General features: G+C 48.4%; 1 protein-coding gene across 3 annotated transcripts in view; it reads right to left on the reverse strand.

Moving 5' to 3' along the window:
• Window positions 1–19,052, reverse strand: part of COL27A1 (collagen type XXVII alpha 1 chain) — a 141,460-nt gene that overhangs the window by 71,763 nt on the left and 50,645 nt on the right. For 2 of the 3 annotated variants that reach the window (XM_053996475.1, XM_053996477.1), the window contains exons 12-16: window positions 18,969–19,013; window positions 8,530–8,583; window positions 4,881–4,925; window positions 2,588–2,641; window positions 2,184–2,228 (exon numbers count right to left, since the gene is read on the reverse strand). In XM_053996475.1, the coding sequence (XP_053852450.1) occupies window positions 2,184–2,228; window positions 2,588–2,641; window positions 4,881–4,925; window positions 8,530–8,583; window positions 18,969–19,013 (243 nt within the window). The remainder of the gene's footprint in view (window positions 1–2,183; window positions 2,229–2,587; window positions 2,642–4,880; window positions 4,926–8,529; window positions 8,584–18,968; window positions 19,014–19,052) is intronic. The other variant, XM_053996476.1, reaches the window with a different exon arrangement.

The raw sequence follows: 19,052 nt of genomic DNA on the forward strand, positions 1-19,052 counted from the left end.
ACAGAGAGGGGCTACAAGGGAAAGGACCAAATGCACAGCTGTGGGATGTGTTTGCTGTCTGTGGGATGCAGAGGAGGTTGTTGTGCAAAATCCCCTCAATTTTCCTCGATTGGAAGTCTGTTCCCAAGACTTCCTGCTTAGCAATGCAAAGAGAGCTAACGCCACACAGCTCCAGAGGTATTTGCCTGAGCCATGTCCTCCACAAGTTACAGATGTCCTGATTCATCAGACTCCTTTGTGAGAACAAGTAGCTGGGATTTCCTCTGCTTCCTCCACCTTTCCCCTGCACTCATCATCCCACGTGGTCTTCTCAAGGGCACTCATTACTTCAGAGTTACACAGTAATTCCATTTCTCCCTGTAAGAGCAGATACAACCCCCTCTTCCCCCTCTCCTTGCCTCCATGAAAACACAGGAATGGAAACAGAAGGATGACCTGCATCTGCCTGTCTAGCTTCTAGATAAAAAGATGTGAGTGGAGGAGTGAGATGTTGTCCCTTATTCTGGTTCACACCTGGCCATGTGGTGTGAGGACATTCTCCCAGGCAGATTGAGGTGGCAGATGAGTGACATTCCTGCTGCCTACACAAACACCCAGCACAGCACCCTGTCATTGTTCTCAGGTTTTACCAGCATCCATCTGATTGCTGCTGACTGAAGGGGGTTTTCCTCAGCTACAAAAAGACAAACCTGTACAAGGCCACGTGTTTTGGATGTGACCAAGACAGATGGGATTAATAGGAGCTTGCAGACATCCAATTAAATCTTCATCAACCCAGGAAGGCAGGATGACCTGCAGCCTGGAGCTTGCAGGGGGAGGAAGCTGGGGGGGAAGGAAAAGGTTTCCTGTACCTCAGGGACGTGGGATTGTTGGGGGATGGATAATTCTGCACTTGGGAGTATTGTAAGGATAACTCCAGAGAGAGCCACAAACCATTTGGTTACTGTGACAGCAGTGTCTGGGGAAATACTGGGCATAAACAGAGCAGTTTCTATAAAGTGATGGAGACTGAACTGTCCAGGAAGGTTAGTTGTGCTAAACAATGATTTAGATCTTGGTGATTCTTAAGATATTTAAGCATTTCTCCCAAGGAGTGGACGGAGGAGTCTGTGGACTCCAGGATCTGGGGTTTAGTCCAGAGACCAGCTACAATGTCTTAAGCTTGTCCTAAAGAAAAAGCCCTTCTCTTGCATCATTGCTCTCAACAGAAGTGGGAAAGCAGCACAAGGGAGAAATGGAAATTGCAGACACAGGAGTCCTGGCAAAGAGCTGCTATAGTATAAGAAGAGTTGAATCAACTGGTTTGACACTACTTCCCCCCTGTGCAGTTTTGGGCTGCTAAATCATTCTCTAAAAGCAAACATCTAAGAAGAGAATAAAACATCTGACAGGAGGAGGAGAATACACTTAATGGTCATTTTCCACTGCCCTCCTGAGCAATCAGAGCCAGCAATAAATAACTGCACCTCCCACTCCTTCAGACTAAATAAATCCTACAGCTGAATATCTGAGGGAGGAGGGTTCTTGTGACAGTGAGACATTTACACACACAGCTTCATGCTGATTTAGCTGAAGCTGTGTGTTTTGTGCCAGCACCACTAAATCCCTGCAATCAAGGCCCCTCTCCATTTTGCTTTTTCTAATGTGATTTATATCAGTTTGGGACAAGACAATTTCCTCTCAGTAGGAAGCTGAAGGCTGAAGTAAGGCTCCTTGAACAGGAGCAGAGGTACCCAACACACAACAGTTTTTCCAGGGGATACACCTGGTTTGTTTGATACAGGGCTGCTTTTTCACACCACATCTTTCCCCCAAATGCATTAATGCAAACTCACTGTCAGTGTTGGATCATCTCCTCCCCATCCCATCATGTAAACAACATAAAAACAGTGTAATTGTAAAAACACCAGGTAATTGTACAGTTACTGTCATCATCAGTGGAGATGGGAGCTCCAAAGAGGAGCTGAGCATAGCTTATCTATACTCCATGGAAAAGGAGATGGGGCAGATATCAAAGAAAGAAAAACCAAAACTAGAGTGTCACAAATGGAGGGAGAGTGAGAGGATGGGGTATAGATGGCCAGAGTGGAACCAGCACTACGATGCTGAATAAGAAAGAGAAACTAGAAAGGGGTTTCACATGCAAATTAAAACACAGTGCAATAAGGGAGTATTCAGATCACCTTATCACCTTTCAGTCCATGTTCTCCAGGGTTTCCCATCAGCCCCTGAAACAAAAGAAAGTTCAAAGTGAGGCTGAGCCATGGTGGAGACTTGCTCATGTCTGTGACACTGCTGTTTGCTGATGGTGGCTCAGACCCACAGCACTGGCCTGGGACAGTCTCAAGGTCAAATGCCAGACTGCTCCCAAAGTGTGCTCCATCACACAATCTTCATGTGGGAAAATGCTTCTGGAATTCTCCACTGACTTACACCCACAGCAGAGCAGCAGTGGGATGTTGTGTTCAACACCACTGCTGCCCATCCTTTCTCTCAGGACAGTCACCACTGCCCCAAGGAGGAACAGAACAACCTCCAGCCCAGCTCTGGAGGGATGAGAGCTCAGAGAGCTCAGAGATACCCTCACCTTTAATCCTTTTGGTCCTGGAAAGCCGATTGGTCCAACAGGGCCCATGTCACCCTAGTGAGAGAAAGAAAATTACCAGAGTCATTAGGTGCAAACCCAACAGATCACATGTGGTGTGAAATTCCTCTGATAGCCAGTCTCAGTGTCCCTGAAGAAATGCACTACTGATATCAACATAAGCAGCATCCTGCATGAGTCAAGACTCTTTGAATGTGCAGACAGCCCCTAAATAAATGCAGCACTCAAAGAAAAGAGAGACAGGAGGTGGGGACAGAGGTGTCATCCTGCTGCAGTGAGAAGTCAGCATTGATGGCACTGTGTGCTGGGATTTATTCTAACGCAGGAGGACAGCAGAGCTCTGGCTGCTGTGGGCACCCATGTGTGATGTACAACAGAAACCCTTCAGTGCTGGTGTTGAAATGGGCTCTGGCTGCTCCCTGCCATGAAGAGAGGCAGTGACAGGGTGCACCAGCCTGGCCTCAGTGTGTAAATAAACAGGGCAGGCTCCCTGAAGGAGCGATTCTGCAGCCGCAGCCCCGGGCCCGCGGTCACGCAGAGAGAGCTGGGCTGCAGCCACCCCAACAGAGCCCTTTTCATAGCTCCTAGCATAAAGGCTGCTTGTAGAAATGCCTTTACTTAGAGCTCTGCCCACATGGTTAATTAGGAGAGCAAGAGGCTTTAGTCACACCTAATTCTGCTCTCAGGCTCTCTTACACCGTGAACCAAACTCTGCAGGGTGTGTGAGGCAGCCAGAGCCTGGCTGGTCCCCAGGGTGGCTGCAGGTGGCAAGGAAGAGACTGAATGGGGCCATGTGTCACCTTCTCCATGCCCTGCAGTGTGGGCCCTGTGTGCACACCCTGGGGAAGGAGCTGGAGCTGTCCTCCACAGGGAGGACAAGGCAGGATGGATGTGCCCCCTTGTCCCCAGGAGGATGGAGGAGGCCACTCTCGGTCTAGAGATGCTTCAGCAGCCTGAATTCAGGAGATGCATGTTACCCTGGGACACAAGATGTGACTCCGTTCGACCTTAATCTCAGTTTGAAGTTTCGCAGGGCCAGTGTGGAGGGGAGGACAGGCAGCTTCTGACTCTATCATCTCTAGAAGGATCATGATCACATTTGCCATCTCTGACCTTACACTTTCTAACAAACCAAGTATCTGTGACATAACGGCAACAAGGAAAAGATAAATCTTTCCAAAAGCAAGGAGGAATATAATTCAATCTGGACTATGCCTTCAATGGTATTGTTTTAAATAGCAATCTTCATCTTGCAGCTTTTTGACCTGAGCACATCCTTCCTGCTGCTATGGCTAAAGTAGCTACTTTCATCTCCACTAATGAGGGGAAGCAGACCTAATTCATGGTTCCATGGACAACCTTCCTGTGAATCCACCTCTGCCTCAATCCCCCATCTCCAAGATGGGTGTTCCACCATATTCCCTGCTGTTCCTTCAAGGATTTCTGCTGTAAGATTTCTGGGTTTGTGCAATGCCTAGTGCAATGGAGGCCTTGATCTAAGCTGACACACACTCCTGTAGTTTAAACTATGGAAAGGCAAAAGGGGAAGGTTTTAACCATTCCTCACAAGTCAAATTTCCATTGTTTGTCACAGCTGAGGAGGAATCATTATGGAAGAATGCTGTAGTAGTAACAGAGCCTACCAATTTTTGTGCATGGAAGGGAATAACCTAAAACAAGTCCTGAGACCTAAAATAAATCATACTATGTTCAGCTGGGCATTCACTAACCCCAGCACAGCTGCCACCCATCCTTACAGCCATTTATCTCCTGTTGGGGGAAAAGCGTAAGTAATGAAGGGTGGAATTTGGCTGAGTACAAAATTACCTGGATTAGCGATGGGATGGTGAAAGTGCTTTTAAAATTCCTGTCTACCCAGAGGACATTCTGTTCCTGCCCTCAGACTCTCCAGTGAACAAGAACTGTGTGTCCCTGAGGTCACTGCTTACAGGGACTTGCTTTTTAAGAGGTCCTGGTGTGGAATGAATGCTGCATCTTTGAAAGAATATCCTGGCAAACGCTATCAAAAGGGTAAGTTATCATGAAAAAAAAAAGACACTAACAACAGACTTCTAATCTGCTTCCTTTTGCTTGGAAAGGGTTTGCCCTCCTCCACCTCCCAATCCACCAGGAAACCCCTTCTCTCCCCAGATGTCACACCTCCCCCATGCAAACAGTCATCCTGCTCACAGGAAAAAGAAAATCTGTGTGCAGTTAGGCAGGTTGAAAGGGTTAAAGCCCGACCAGCCAGATCTCCATTTGTTTTTGTACTTACAATGAGTCCAAGGACTCCAGGAGGACCTGGGGCTCCCAATTCTCCCTAAAAGGGAAGACAAACCCACATGGTTATGGAACACTTTATAGACAAGCAGAGGCTGAAAGGCAGCTTAGTGTTTCAAGGGCTTGAGGGAAGGGAAAAGACCATCCCTCCCCCTTCCATCCCCCCTTTCCACCCCAGCCCCTTTCCCCTCCAAAGTGATCCAGAACTTCCATTTTCAGGAGTGCACTTGTGAGCACATCCTGGGAAGACACAGGCTGCTTGTTGTTGGGCAGTTATTCCCAGGGCTGACTTCCCTCCCAGGAGCAGGCTGGATGAAAGGAACATTTCACTGGGCAGGAGAGAGGTGGGAGCCTGCCCCAGGTGAGATCCAGCCACTGGCAGGGAGAGGGAGTAGGAGACATGGGGAGAGCAAGGCTGAGGTGGGAAGGAGAGGAAAGCTGCTGCTTTAGCATTGGGAAAGGTGAGGTTTTGGGAGTGGTTATGTAATAATAAAACTCACAGGCTGCATGAAAATGAAACTGGGCAGTCTGGGGAGACGGTATGGCAGGTTCTGGTGCTGGCAAATGGGTCCTGGGAGTGTATTTGGCACCTTGGAGCTCATCATCCCAAGGGTCAGACTGCTGATGGGGCTTGTGGAGCTGGTTTGGATTCTCAGCTTCACCACAAACTTTCTCTGTGTGAGCTCTCCAAAGACATGCAGGAGCTCTGGCAGGTGCCTGATGGCATCTTCTAGTGAAGCACAGCAGAGAAGCTCTGCCAGACCCCTACAACTCACCTATCCAGGTCCCTGGGCAGTTCAGCAACCATGGGGTGCTCAGCCTGTCCCGTGTCCCCCTTGGTGGCCTCCCTGGCCACACTAACACTGAGCTGCTTGTCAGGGCAAGGACCTGCTCTCACACACCTCCATCTCCAACGGGGCCTCTCAAAACAAGTGCGTTGGAAATGCTGAACTTCCCGTTAACTCAGACAGTGCTGCCCCTGCTCTGGATCATGCTGGATACTTCCTTTGACAGCCCTGCTCAGTTTATGGTGCACATCTGGTGGAGCCCCCCCAGTGCAATATAGCTCCCCTTTTATGGAAAGATTTGCCTAGTGGAAGAAAGAAAGAGAAGGGGACGCAACGTGACTGAATGTGCTCAGGGCTCCTTGGATAAAGGGTTACGTGTGTTTATTTTATGGGAAGTGGAGTAAAGGACTATTGGGCAAGCACACACACAAAAAAGCGTTTCATAATCTCAACCAGCCTAAAATTGCTTTTTTTTATGGCCAGTTCCTTTCCTGCATACTTGGGACATCTGTGGAGCAATTGTTCCTCATGGGTGGGATTTCTGTGTCCTCAGAGCTACTGTTATAAGGTCGGCTTCAAGCTTTTAGCCAAGGCCTGGCATTACTGGCTCAGGAAGAAGAGGGAGTATCCCAGGAATGCTGAGCACAGGAGCTGCACGGTGGCCTGGGTTTCCCAGGAAGCTCTGCAGGCTCCCAGGGTGGCTGGGCTGCAGGCTGGGTCGATGCTCAGCTCTTGGTCCCACCAGCTCTAAGAGGCATTTCCCAGATTTTCTGACTTGTGTCATATTGATATTCCTCAAGAGAACGGGTGTATGTGGAAATGCATGACCTCACAGCTAACAGAAGAGGATTTCCTCTTGGAAGAGGAGGGGGTGGACTCCCCTGGGAGACGTGGACAGGACTAGTTGTTAATTTGAGCCATCCCCTGGTCTAGGAAATGGAGGATTTACAAGTGGCCTTTCCTGGCTATCAGTCCCTGACCTGTGAGGGAAATCAGGCTCTATTCTCATTTTTTCAGCGCATGGACCGGTCACTGGGACAAGAGAGAAGGAGATGAATCAACAGCCCTTTCCCACGTCTAATTCCAGTGATTAAGAGCCTAATTGGAGTGGCTAAAGCACTCCGGGGGAACATGGGATCTGGAATGCGATGGCTCGACAGTTCTCAGCGAGCTGGTAGGAGGGAAGAATGCCCCTGGGGCTGGAGGAGCCTGCGCTGTGCCCGGAGGGGATGGAAGGGAGATCAGAGGCTGTCGGGCTCAGCCTTCCCCACCGACCAGGGGATCAAACAGAGATGTGGCAGCGGGGCCCGCGGCCATCCCGCCCCGGCAGCTCAGCTGCACACCCCACCTACCAAACCTAGCATATTTGTGTGCTCCACAAACAGACTTTCTGGCATTTTTCTGCGTCTGTGACTCCACTTGTGACCCTGTGAACCTCCCTTTAAGTCAGCCCAAACAGTCTGTTTTCATTCTGCGATCGCCAAGGCACATTAATATTTAAGAGCCGTTGATAAGATGAAAGAGGAGCAATCCTTCTGGATGAATTAACGGGACATTTGCTGCTCTCCCAGGCTCTGGGAACAGCCATTCAGCTGACTGGCATTGAGAACATCTTCTGAATGGGGCTTAGACAACGTGCATATTCAAAAGAAAACAAAATAAGTTATTTAGGGAAAAAAAAAAAAAAATCTTCCTGTCCTCCAGGATTCCTGCTCTTCCTGGTGGGCTGGCTGGAACTAGCAGTACAACCAGAAAGTTTTCTACTTTGGAACTACTGATTCCACTCTGACCCATGGATGGGGTCTTGACTGAAGGATGGGAAAAGTCCTGCAGAAATATTCCTTGGGAACATCATTCTTTCAGTTCACTGCATTTATGATTCTTGTGCTGAATTCCCACAAAGGCTGGAATTGTAGCTGAGCTTGGCTTGGTGACCGGAGCTGGTTGTGAAAATAACTTTTATGCTGCATATATGATGAATGGGAACTTGCAGGCACATGTGGAGTGGGTTACTTCACACAAATCATCCCGTCAAACCCCAGAGCAGCACGGTGATTATGTGTGAATAACCAAGGCAGCAGGAATTTCAAAGATGAATCAGTGCTGCTCACATGCTAATTCGGGGAGAACCAACAAAGTAATTCAGAAAATAATTTAGGATGATTAATTCATCTGAGGACTGTTGCAAACCACGAGGACATGTTCTGTGAGCAGTGGCAAACACAGCACATCCCCACAGTTTACTGCTACAAGAGCAGAGCAAATTAAACCTTATCAGCACCCAGCTGCTTAAATTACTTCTGTGACCATCCTGACCCAATTCCCAGGAGACACATCCCACTCTTAGGAAGCCAGCAGGGGTCAGATGAAGGCTGAAGGGCAAGAACTCAGGAGACTGGAGACTTACTCCCCATGCAGTCCCAGGGCAGGCAGCAGCTTGGACTGTGGAGTCTGACCCTCAGTGCTCCCAGACACTGGAGCAGGGAATCCGTGCCCTGAGGTATGGACAACATGGTCCAACACTGCCTACTCTGCCAGAGCAACATCCTTGCCCTTTTTCTCTTTATTTTCTCCTAGCCACACCTTCTGGATAAGAAAGTACCTGTCATGACTGAGGTGTAGGAAAGGCAAGAGATGGAGACAGAAAACTGATGGCAAATGACCCCACAGTTACAGAACCAAACACAGGAATTTTCAACAAGGCAGGGATGTACATTTTTTTTTTTCAGGAGGGACAAAACCAGCCAGCAGCTGCCACCAAGCTTAAAAGCTTCACTCAGCTCTAACTAGCATGATGCAGTACAGTGTGCTGTCTACTGCAAAAGAAAAAAAGGAAGAGAAACATTATGAACTTACAGGGTTCCCATCGATGCCTGGAGGTCCTCGTTCTCCAAAATTACCAGGAAAACCCTGAGAAGAGGAGGCAAACATGAATGTTAGTTATTGAGGCTCCCTGGTGTAGACAGTCAGGTACAAACCACTCCCCTTGCACCCCGTGCAGCACTTCGGAAAGCAGCAGAACACATGGACATGTGGGACAACCAGCCTGCCTGTCCTCATCCAAACCACTCCTGCCACACCAGCACAGCTCGACAAGGCCAAAACCCCTGATTCATAAACCTCACTGCAGTGACCATATTGAAAATGCATTGTCAATCTGAATTATTTAGTGCTATCTACTAACAGGACCATTTGAACAGCACCCCCTCCTCTCAGGATAGCTGGACAGCACAAAGCCTGTTGGAGCCCATGCAGATGCTTAATGGAGCTGATCGGAGATGCCTGGTGAATTCACTCCCTTGCAGCTTGCCAGAGGAGCAAACGCTTCCAAACTCATTACAGCCCACACCCCAGGGCTGTGAAAGGCCATGTTTACTACATGAAAAAGTCGCCACAAAAGACGACTTCATCTCATTATATCCGATACAAGTTTGGAAGACTTCAGACAGTTGTAGAGAAGGGAGTGGAGGTACTGAGCCAGAGCCAGAACACGGTGGTGTGACACGTTCTCTCTCACTCTTGGACAGACCCTGTGCTCCTCTAAGCCCCCCAGTTCCCTGCTACAACAGATCCAAAGCAGATTTCTCGTCCCTGTCCTGCTATGCTCTGTCTCCCACAGGAAGAGCTCGAACTGGGGGTCAAAGTAAAAGTGCTTTCTCCCCTTCTCTCACCAGAAATACAAAGGACAACATGGGCATGTTCTGGAATACCTGAGAGCTTAAAAGACAGGGATGAAGCAGACGGGGAGAGGATGCTGTCTTCTCCTGCCTGCTTCCCTGCATACTACAAACACTGGTTATCTGGGAAAAGCAAATCTGAGGGAAGTGGAATGCAACAGCCAACGGTGACAATGCTTATCTGGAAACCCATCAGCAACAATGAAAACTGAAATGATCACAGCAGACAGAACAGGAAAACTACACTGGGAAACTGTCATGCAAGACCTCCCTTGACCTTTGGGGGTTTACAGCTCCTGGTGAACAGAAAAGGTAAAATGTTGTTTGGTAAAATCTAAGGTGAGAGATGGGAGACCTGTTTAAGTCAACAAAAATTCTGCTGCTGACCTCAGAGCCAGCATTTCAGCTCTTCTGTACCAATTCCCTACAGCACGACATGAGCTATTGCTTGGATTCAACACTTCTATTTTGTGGGAATCACTGCGAATAGGAAAGTTGTCTGCCTTTCTCCAGCTAGGCACTACATCCCTGAGGCCTGTGCACATGCCAAGAAGCTGTGGTAAGCAACCACTGGAAACAGCCTTCTGCCATCTAGAGACAAAGATGTCAAATATAACAAGAAGGCAGGGGGGCCTACAATTTTCTTTAATGAAAAAAGGAGAAAAATAACTCTGCTACATGCTGAATCAATCAGCTCAGAAGAGAGATGTGCAGGGAAAACTCATTGCTCAGGCAAGAGAGGAAAAAAAAAAAGAAGATTGCCAGAATATTTTGCTGTTTACAGTCATGTGGCTTGCCAAGGAAAATATGAATGTGCATAGACTGATACTGTACTTACGCTGCTGCAGATTTCAGTCACAGCCTTCAGCATTCCCCCAGCTGCATCCTTCCTTCCTCAGAGAGCAGAGCTGGGCATGGAGTGGCCCATGGTGCCACTGAGCTGCAGCCTGGCCCTGTGGCTGCTGAGGTGTCTGCTATGGAGCTGAGCTCTTGCCAACACGGGGAGATTTTACTACTTGGAATGGTACAACGAAAACAATATTGCTACAGCAGCATAATATCAGCTAGGGGAATGCTTGCTCCAGACTAAAACACCATTGTCTGAATTTGGTTTAAAACTGTTGCAGTGTGACATAAACAATGTGCTCCTGTGCCAGAATAAAAGAACCCGGATAAGGAACTATTTAAATGCATATGTTTCACACATGTGTTTCATTCTTTTTTTATGCCTCAGTTTCCAGCATTAACCTTGCTGCTTAAAGACGGGAAATTTGAGGCACTTGGTGATAGAGTTAATAGAAGTCTAACTTTTACACAGGTTTTCCTGCACTAGATCTCCAAATATCTAGAAAACCAGATCATTCCTGTGTTTGGAAGGTGGAGATGAGCACTTGAGGTCACTTGGCCAACACCACCCAGCAACCAAGAGATTCAGCAATAAAACCTGTTCACAGTATCCTGTGACTGCCCACAGAGGTCGGGGTTCTGCCAGTCCTCAAGATGGCATGGAAAAAGGTCAAAGTGGGAGGAAGCTGAGAAGAAAAGCAGAACAGGCCCAGGATAACACTCAGCACCAAAGCCCCATCCTTGCCAACACCTTTTTTGTCCTTAACACACCATCTGCACTTCTGGCACAAGCAACCCCCAGCCCAGCTCACCCATTGCTGGGGTGGTGTGTGGTCCCCTGGTACATTTTGGCCCGAGCTGTAAAACAAACCCAAAGGAGAAGACAAATGGAAAGAGCAGCTTCAATTCAACTAACCCCAGGCATCCTAGCCCAGAAGTCGAGCTTAGCACACAAGCACAGGTTTTGCACATTAAACGAGGCTAAGGCTGGTGCCTGTGGTACAGGGAAGGATATTTCAGCATTGATACAGTCTGCAAAGACCCAAACCAGGTTGTGAAAGCTGTCCCAGCACAGCTCTTGCACAGCAGGAAACAATCAATCTTTTAAGCCCCTAATGAAAAAGAAAGCACTTTGTTTCCATGGGGTAAGCAGTAGCAGTTAAAACCACAATAACAGTTCCAGTGACCACAGTGTCCTAATTTATTGGATCTCACAGGTCTGTAAAAGCTATTTTTTGGGGCCTCTCCTGCCTGAGCCTAAAGGAGAGAGATGTTCCCCAGGAACAGATCTAGCACTATTCAACTAAAACAAGCAGCCCAGGAGTTACAAGCAGACTCTGTTATCCCCCTGGTTTCATTCCCCTAAGCAGTGACACTCTGCTCTCCCATGCACTGCTCCAAGAGCCTGAGGAGCCCACACTGAGGGAGAGCACATGGGGCAGGACGCTCATTTTATGGTGCTGGCAGACAGGAGGGTCACAACTGGCAGCCCATTACAGGAGACTTTTGAAAGAGATTAAAGAATCCAGCAGATTCAGAGTCTCCTGTGAGTGCAGAAGGGGTTTTGGTACAGAAAAGCCATCATTTTTCAGGGTGGTTTTTTTTCAGGAAAAGTAGTCCCTGGAAATTTTGCTTAAGATTTGGGACAGCAAAGGAAAACATCCCAGTGAAAAATACAGAGCCCACTCTGTGGGAGGGATGGGATGTACAGAGCAGGACCAGGGCAGGGAAGGGAATGGCAAATGGCAGCAGAACCAGGAAGAAAATGCTCGACTAACAAGCTGTGCTGGCCAAGAGCCAGCGGGGTGCTCCTCTTCAGCGCTCCAGTCAGGTATGACAAAACTTTTGGCTCTATCTCACAGCTGGGAAATTCAGAGAGGAGGTGGGGGAAAACGTCCAGCTGAATGGATTTCACATTGTCTGAAGGAGAAGTTCAATGAAAGAAGCAAGATGAGGCTTGGGGAGGAGTTGGAGAGAGCACACAGGCAGATGCTTTGCACTAACAAACTCTGGGTGCCCCTGTGCACCCCCGTCCCCAGCCCCAGCAGAGTTTTACAGGGGTTGCACAATTTGTCCTCGCTGCACGCGGTGAACTGAGACACAGAGAGATACAAACTGATTTATCCCAGGTTACACTGAGGAGTCTGAAGCTGAAGCAGTAACAAAGTCTCTATCTTTGAGATATTCCAATAGTGCCTTAATTCCTTTTCATCCCCACTCCCTGCAAAGGGCATCCTTTCATACACCAGGAGACTCCTGCTGAGAACAACCAGACCTAGACAGACACTGGAACCAGCTCCTCTTGCATCAGGGGATTACATCCCCCTCCACCTCCCCTTCCTTTCTTCCACTGCTTAGAGCAAACAGAGCAGCCTGCCCTTTCTGCTGGCTGCTGTCAGCCAAAGCACTGCTCCTGTCAGAGCAGACTCCACTGCTCCTTGTCCCCTGTCCCTGGAAGCAGGGACAGGTGACACACACGGTGTCCTTTGCTCCTCCAGAGTCCTTTCAGGTGTTCACGTGTGGGTGGGTGTGTTGTATGTGTACAACATCTGATTCAGTTTAAAGCACTTTTCCTGAAGGAGTAAGGGAGGCAGTCTGGCAGCTGCTGCTCTGAAGAATCCTGGCAGGTCTTCATGCCAACAGAATCGTTCTCCAAAAATAGGATTTTATTTTCCTGTTGGCTGAAGGTGAAGCTGCTCAAACCAACCAGCCCTCCTGTCTTGTCTGCAAAAGTCTCTATTTGCCAGTTGGCTCTGACCAGGTGAATCACTGCCCAGGAGCCTCCCCAGGGACAGAACTTGCAAGTCAAATAATTTAAGTAAGGAAAAAGAAAAAAAAAAAAAAAAGGTGGTGGAGAAACAGGGCTGAGGGTGAGAGAAAGCCTTCACTGGAAAAAAGAAGGAGAATAAAACAAACAAGTGTAGCTTATGTTGGCAGCTCACACCTCTGAGAGAATTCCTGGTGTGGAAAGCAGACTGAGCCTCCCACAGGTGGGCAGGGGCGGCTCAGCCCCAGCAGGAGTCACCCCAAAGGGAGCCTGGCAGACCCTGTGCTCCTGCTGTGCCCCAACAGCTACACGGGGACCTCTGCCTTCCCCTGGGTCTCATCCCTGCAGAGAGGGAGATGCCACCCCTGGCTGGGTGTGGAGTGGGGGTCCTGCTGCAGCTCTGCTCCTCTGCCACGTGAAAGGAAGCTTTGCCCTCACCCCCCGGAGACTTCACAGCTCTGTGTCACCTCTTGGGACAATGATTTCAGGGCCTTTTTAAACATAACTATCCCTCCAGCTGTGGGAGTACAGCGGGAGCAACACAAGAGAAAATTCCTCAAGCCCCTCTGGCCAAACATCACTCAAGTGAAATGCCAGCCCCTCCACACAGCTGCTCCATTCCTTTTCCACTGGTACAGGATCTTTTCCTGATCTGCAGAGCTCTAACTGAGTTACCACTGCACAGACACGTTGGCCTAATGCCAGGGAGCACTGAGCCTGCCACTGCTCCTCATCTATAGCCAACATCTCCAAATCAAGCAGCCTGCCATCCAAGAAAGTCAAGCAACTTTAGGGGTCAAAATGCTTTCAGACTCACAGGTGACAACTGCATTATTTTTCCTTATAATTTCTAATGAGAATAGTTTTTGAGCTTTGATTTATGAATGAGCTTTTGCCTGAAGGATTAAAGATGCCTGGAAGACCTTGGTTCAGTTTCTTGGTTCAGAAATCTCATGAGGTTTCTGAATGATGATGGACAAGTCACTTAGGAGCATTCTTGGGAAAAAGTATCTTGGGGATGGTTTCTTTTCTTTCAGTGGAAGTTATAGCTCTTGGCACCTTTTCCCTGTGTTTTCAGTACTTTGTTTTGCCCATTCTCAAAATAAGGAAATACACGCTGATATTGTCCACCTCGCCAGGTTATTTGGGTGGTGTAATCATGGACATAGGAACATGTGAGAAGTAACCATGCAAGCACCTCACCACAGAGATTTGGGAAACTCCAGACATGTGGAACGCAGCTCAGGCCAAAAAGAGATGGTGACTTTTGCTCTGGGCTCATGCCTGCATTTCAGAGTGGTGAACCAGGCCAAGAGGGGTGGAGAGACCAGACCAGCTGCCCAGCTTCAGTGTCCAACGTCAGCATTAAAAAAAGTCACTGATTGCTCAAACCACATCTATTTTAAAAATTCAGGTTAACAAAGCAAAAAAATAGCAAAGAATTTACTTAAATGGCTAACAGGAAACATCTGATCCATGGGCTAAAACTCTCTCATTAAAAGAGGAGCTTTGTTCATGGCTAGTTTTCAGGACCTCCACTGGACTTTTCATGCAAACAGAATGATTAAAAGCATATTCTGTTTTTAAATTAATCAGTTCCTGAAAAAGGCACCAAAGATTTTGGTGCTATGCTGGGCTACTAGCACAAGACAGCACTACCCAAGTCCTGCCATCAGCTCCTACAGACCATTTGTGCTCCCTCCTGCAGCTCATCTTGTGGATTTACCTGTACACACAGGTCTTCAGCCCACTCATTTCTCCACTGGCTTTGGCTGGCCACATCTAGAGTACTATGAAATGCTGTTACCAGTTTCCCAAGTCTCAGCTCATGTGGTGCAGGAGACTCTTGGCTCACTCGCTCAAGGAAGGGTCTCAGCTACATCCAAAGCAGAGAAAAGGCTGGAGCAAGAGAGGAGATGTTTATCACCTCAGTCCCTACAGAGAGAAGCAACATTTGTTTTGTCAGTGGTCTGTGGCTATGCCAGCCCCTCCAGACACATGGCAGAGCACGTCTCTCCACTGTTTGCACAGACAACAGCTGAGCCTGTGTACCTTGGCAAATCCCTGACATCCAGGATGGATCTATCTCAGCCCTCCATCAAAAGGTTGGGGGGAGGCTGCAAAATGAAACCTTCCTGACCCAGAGGCAGCCCTGCTTTTGGCTATCCAGAGGCAATTGATGCCTTTTCATATGATGCAAGAGCCTGCTCATGCTGGTGGGGAGGGCAGGGGTATCACATGACCTGACAGCTTACCAGATGAAGGAAAAATCAATGTATTGCAACTTGGTGCTCACTGGAGGCAGGAGTTAATGCATGATAAGACACCACAGAAGAAGACAGCACACATGGAAAAAGAGCCTGGTGAGAAGGTGCCACTCTCTGTGAGAGCTGGAGAGGGGGATCCTGCCTGTGGCCAGCTCCTGGGAAGTGGGTGCCAGCTCCAGCAGCCTGGCACTGCACTGGTGCCCCCAGCAAACACTGAGGCTGGTTCCAGTGGCTGCCAGCTCGCTGCTGGCTCTCAATGCTGTGGGTGACAGAGGGCAGGGACCCTACTGGACTCACTCCCATGCTGATCCCTATGACTTCAAATCCATGTGCCTTTTTATGGCACCTCTTCCTTGAGACATGAGCTGTCATCCTTGGCATTTGCACGCTAAGCTTCAGCAGATGAGCTCAAAGGAGAGCTCTCCAAAGACAGTGCTATCCCTGGCTTGCACAGAGCTGGAAGAGCCAAGCAGCTTGTGTGACACTGTGTGTCATGGAGAGAGAGCAGAACGATGAGCACAGAGACAGAAATATCTGCTCGTGGTGTTAATGGCTTGCTCGTGCTGCTGTTACCAAATCCTTCCAGCCCTGGGGAGGGTCTGATCCTGTGCTGTTTTGTGGACCCTTTGGGCCAGGGCTTTCTTTCACGAGGTATTTGCTTGGTACCTGACACAGTGAGGCTCTGAGCACAGGACCAGCAGCACCACCAGGTTCTTAGAAACATGTAAGGAAACCTAAGTTGTGTTTAACTGACTTGCGAATAGTCCTCAGATGAACTTTAAAATTACTAAGTATGTCTTTGAATTAAATTTCTCCTCCTTCTTTTCTATCTTTTTTAAAAGAATACTACTAAAAAAACAGACTGTAAGCAAAAAATCATAGATATAAAATAGCACAACTGGTGCAGTACTGACACTCTATGCGAAAAAGAGATATAAGCACACATCAAAACCAAAATAAGAGCTCAAAGCTCTTTGGATATATTTCCTCAAGTTTTGCCTTTAAGTCTTTTCTTTTAGCAGAGCTTAAGAACTTCTGAAAATATTCCACTCTATTTGAAGTTTAATACAATCTGCAGTGCAGACACTTCTGATTGTGGCTACCCATCTCCCAGAGCACAAGAACAGCTTGGTGTTCCTTGAGCTAGTTCTATCCCCTACTCTTCCTATGAGTCATTTCCTACAGTGGCAGCACAGCTCCTTCCTAAAGATGAACCAGGACTGACACATTGTCTCTGCATGGCAAGACACGCTACCAACAGCTTCTCTCACTCCTTCCCCTGGCATCCCTCATGGGGTCTTGTTTTTTTAATTTTTTTTTTCCCAGCTGCTCAACTAACACCATAAAAATCCACAAAAAACACCATAACAAGACATATTTTTCAGCCACTGCACTGGCAAGACTGAAGGTTTAAGCAGGCAGCTCCATCAGCTCCAGCCCCCAGCCCACCCCTGAAACAGGCAGGTCCAGAGATGTACAGACTCCTGTCATTTCAGCCTCCTTTGTGCACTGGGCTCCAACCACAACTCTGCCCCCAGACCACCCCCAGCACTCTCCTTCTCCAGGGCCCATATTTTGGGATGCACTGGCCTCCTGCATCGCTGATGTGGGGCAGGGAGAGGTGGAGTCAGCTGTTTCCACGACAGACTCACCATGTCCCTCACAGCTCTGCAAAACTTAACTTCCCTGGAAGGATTTCAAGCTCTGACTCATGTCCAGTTCCTCTATTTTAATCATTCCCTCTTACATCATTCTGAGGCCCACGGTGTCACATGCAACCTCCCCCAGCCCCCATCTCCTCCTCGGCTGAGCACAGATCCACTGCCAGCTCTCATCCCAAACAAAGCTAGGTACAGAAATATCTGTGATACCAACTCCCTTCCTCCTCTCCAGAGCATACACCAGCTCTGAAGGCAGCTAATAAGGGCTTCCAAGAGCTCCTCCCTGCAATGACAACACGGAGACAGCAGCCACACCAGCAAATCGAAGGGTGCAGGGATGGGAGAGACCAGAGAAATCCCAGAAGGTTCATGAAAACCCCAAGGCAGCTGGGAGGCAGCAGTGGCCAGGAGATAAGTGTTGGGAAGAGAATCAGGTCAGCTGGTTTGCGCTTTCCATTTCTCCCAGAGACTTCCTGAATAACTGTGGATGTCACTTAATCTTTCTGTTCACGCTCGGAAGTTCAAATCGTCAGCATCGGTCCATTCAAGATTTCCTATTAAACCTGATATCATAAAACAGGGATTGAGCCAAAACTCTCTGAAGGAGCCAAGCAGAACAAAGGTGCTCACGTGTAGCCATTTAATCCCTTCCCTAGATCCCAGCCTAAGTGCCTCCATGGCTGAGAGATTCCCTGCTGATCTCAGGGGAGCCCCTTGCTTGTAGCAGTGACCGCCAGACCGAAACCCTTGCCTGGAAGATTACAAATCCTGGCCAACCAACAGCTGGAAGGCTTTGAGCCTGCAGCGTGCTCTGTGCAGAGAGAGCAGAGAGCAGAGCCCCTGCACCTAACGACAGTTGCTGTGTTTGTTTTGCCCTGGCCAGTGAGTCATGGTTACACCACGGGCTCTGCACTTATTCATCACAGAGGTTTCTGGTGCAACCAGCAGCTTGCAAAAGATCTGGTACAGATTTCCAGTACCCTCCAAAAAATCTGCTCGACTGCTCCCCATCTCAGGCAAAGGACAGGCAGGATGGATGCAGCATTGCTGAGGTTGCACAGTGTTCTCACTGCAAGTGAGAACATCAGCGAGTGGTGGGCGTGGGGCTCCTGGGGCTCCAGGCAAGGGGGGCATGGGGAAAGCACTGGATTTTTCCATGTGTGGGTGAGTGGACATTTTGCAAGAAGCCTGGGAGTGCAATGATATCCAGAAGTCAGAGGAAACTCAGGCTAACATGAAGAACAAGGTGCAAAGGCAATGAGACACAACAGAGCTCCAACATGCCTGAGCTCTCTGCTGATTCCTGGAGCAAAAAGCTTTATCCAACTTCCTAAAGGAGGCATACAGAACTGTTTGGAAGAAGGTTGATGGGGTAAAGTCTTTCCTTCCTGTCCTTTCCCTGTTTCCTTTGCTCATTTCAGTATTTTTCCCACTTGCTGTTTGCTAGAGTCAGCACAGCCCCCCTTGTTCTTCTACACAGCTCTCACAGTTGGCTTCAGCCCTACTTGCAAACACCTCTTCCTCCTGGCTGAGCTCTCACATCTACCTGGTGTCTCCTTGCTGCTCAAACACATCTTCCCCGATCTATTGCACCACCAGGAACAAGAAGGTTTCTATGCAAAGCCACACTTGCATTACACAAACCAGGATGGGACAAGGGTTGGAGAGAGTCACAGCAAGAAGAGGATAACGTGATAGAACTGGTGGGAGTGCAAAGCAGGAGATGGAACAGAGCCAGTACAGACACCTGGGACACTGCAATCATGGTTGGGAATTAAAAAGTGCATCTAGGAAAGCAATTGGCCAGAGGCAGGACAGGAAGGAAGATGTTGTAGAAGAAGATCTGAAAAGTGTAAGATCCAAGGGAGCATGGGAAAAGAGCAATAATGCCTGTGAATTGAGCAGAGCATGGAAGAAAGGAAGAGAGCAATATCTCTATCTTTGGTTTTCTTCCTGCTTGAGAAGACAGACGTGGAAAGGTTTGTTTGAAGATATGAAAGGAGCCAGCCAAAAGCCAAATGTCTTGTTTCCATTTTCATTCGACAAGGTCTGCATAGTAGACGAGGAAAAACTTTACCGGCCTACCCATCTTGCCCCTCTTCCCAGGAACTCCAGGGATCCCCTGCAAGGAAAAAACACAGAGAGAGAGAGAAAAAAAAAA

Source organism: Vidua macroura, chromosome 21, assembly GCF_024509145.1.
Source record: "Vidua macroura isolate BioBank_ID:100142 chromosome 21, ASM2450914v1, whole genome shotgun sequence".
NCBI classification, from domain to species: Eukaryota; Metazoa; Chordata; class Aves; order Passeriformes; family Viduidae; genus Vidua; species Vidua macroura.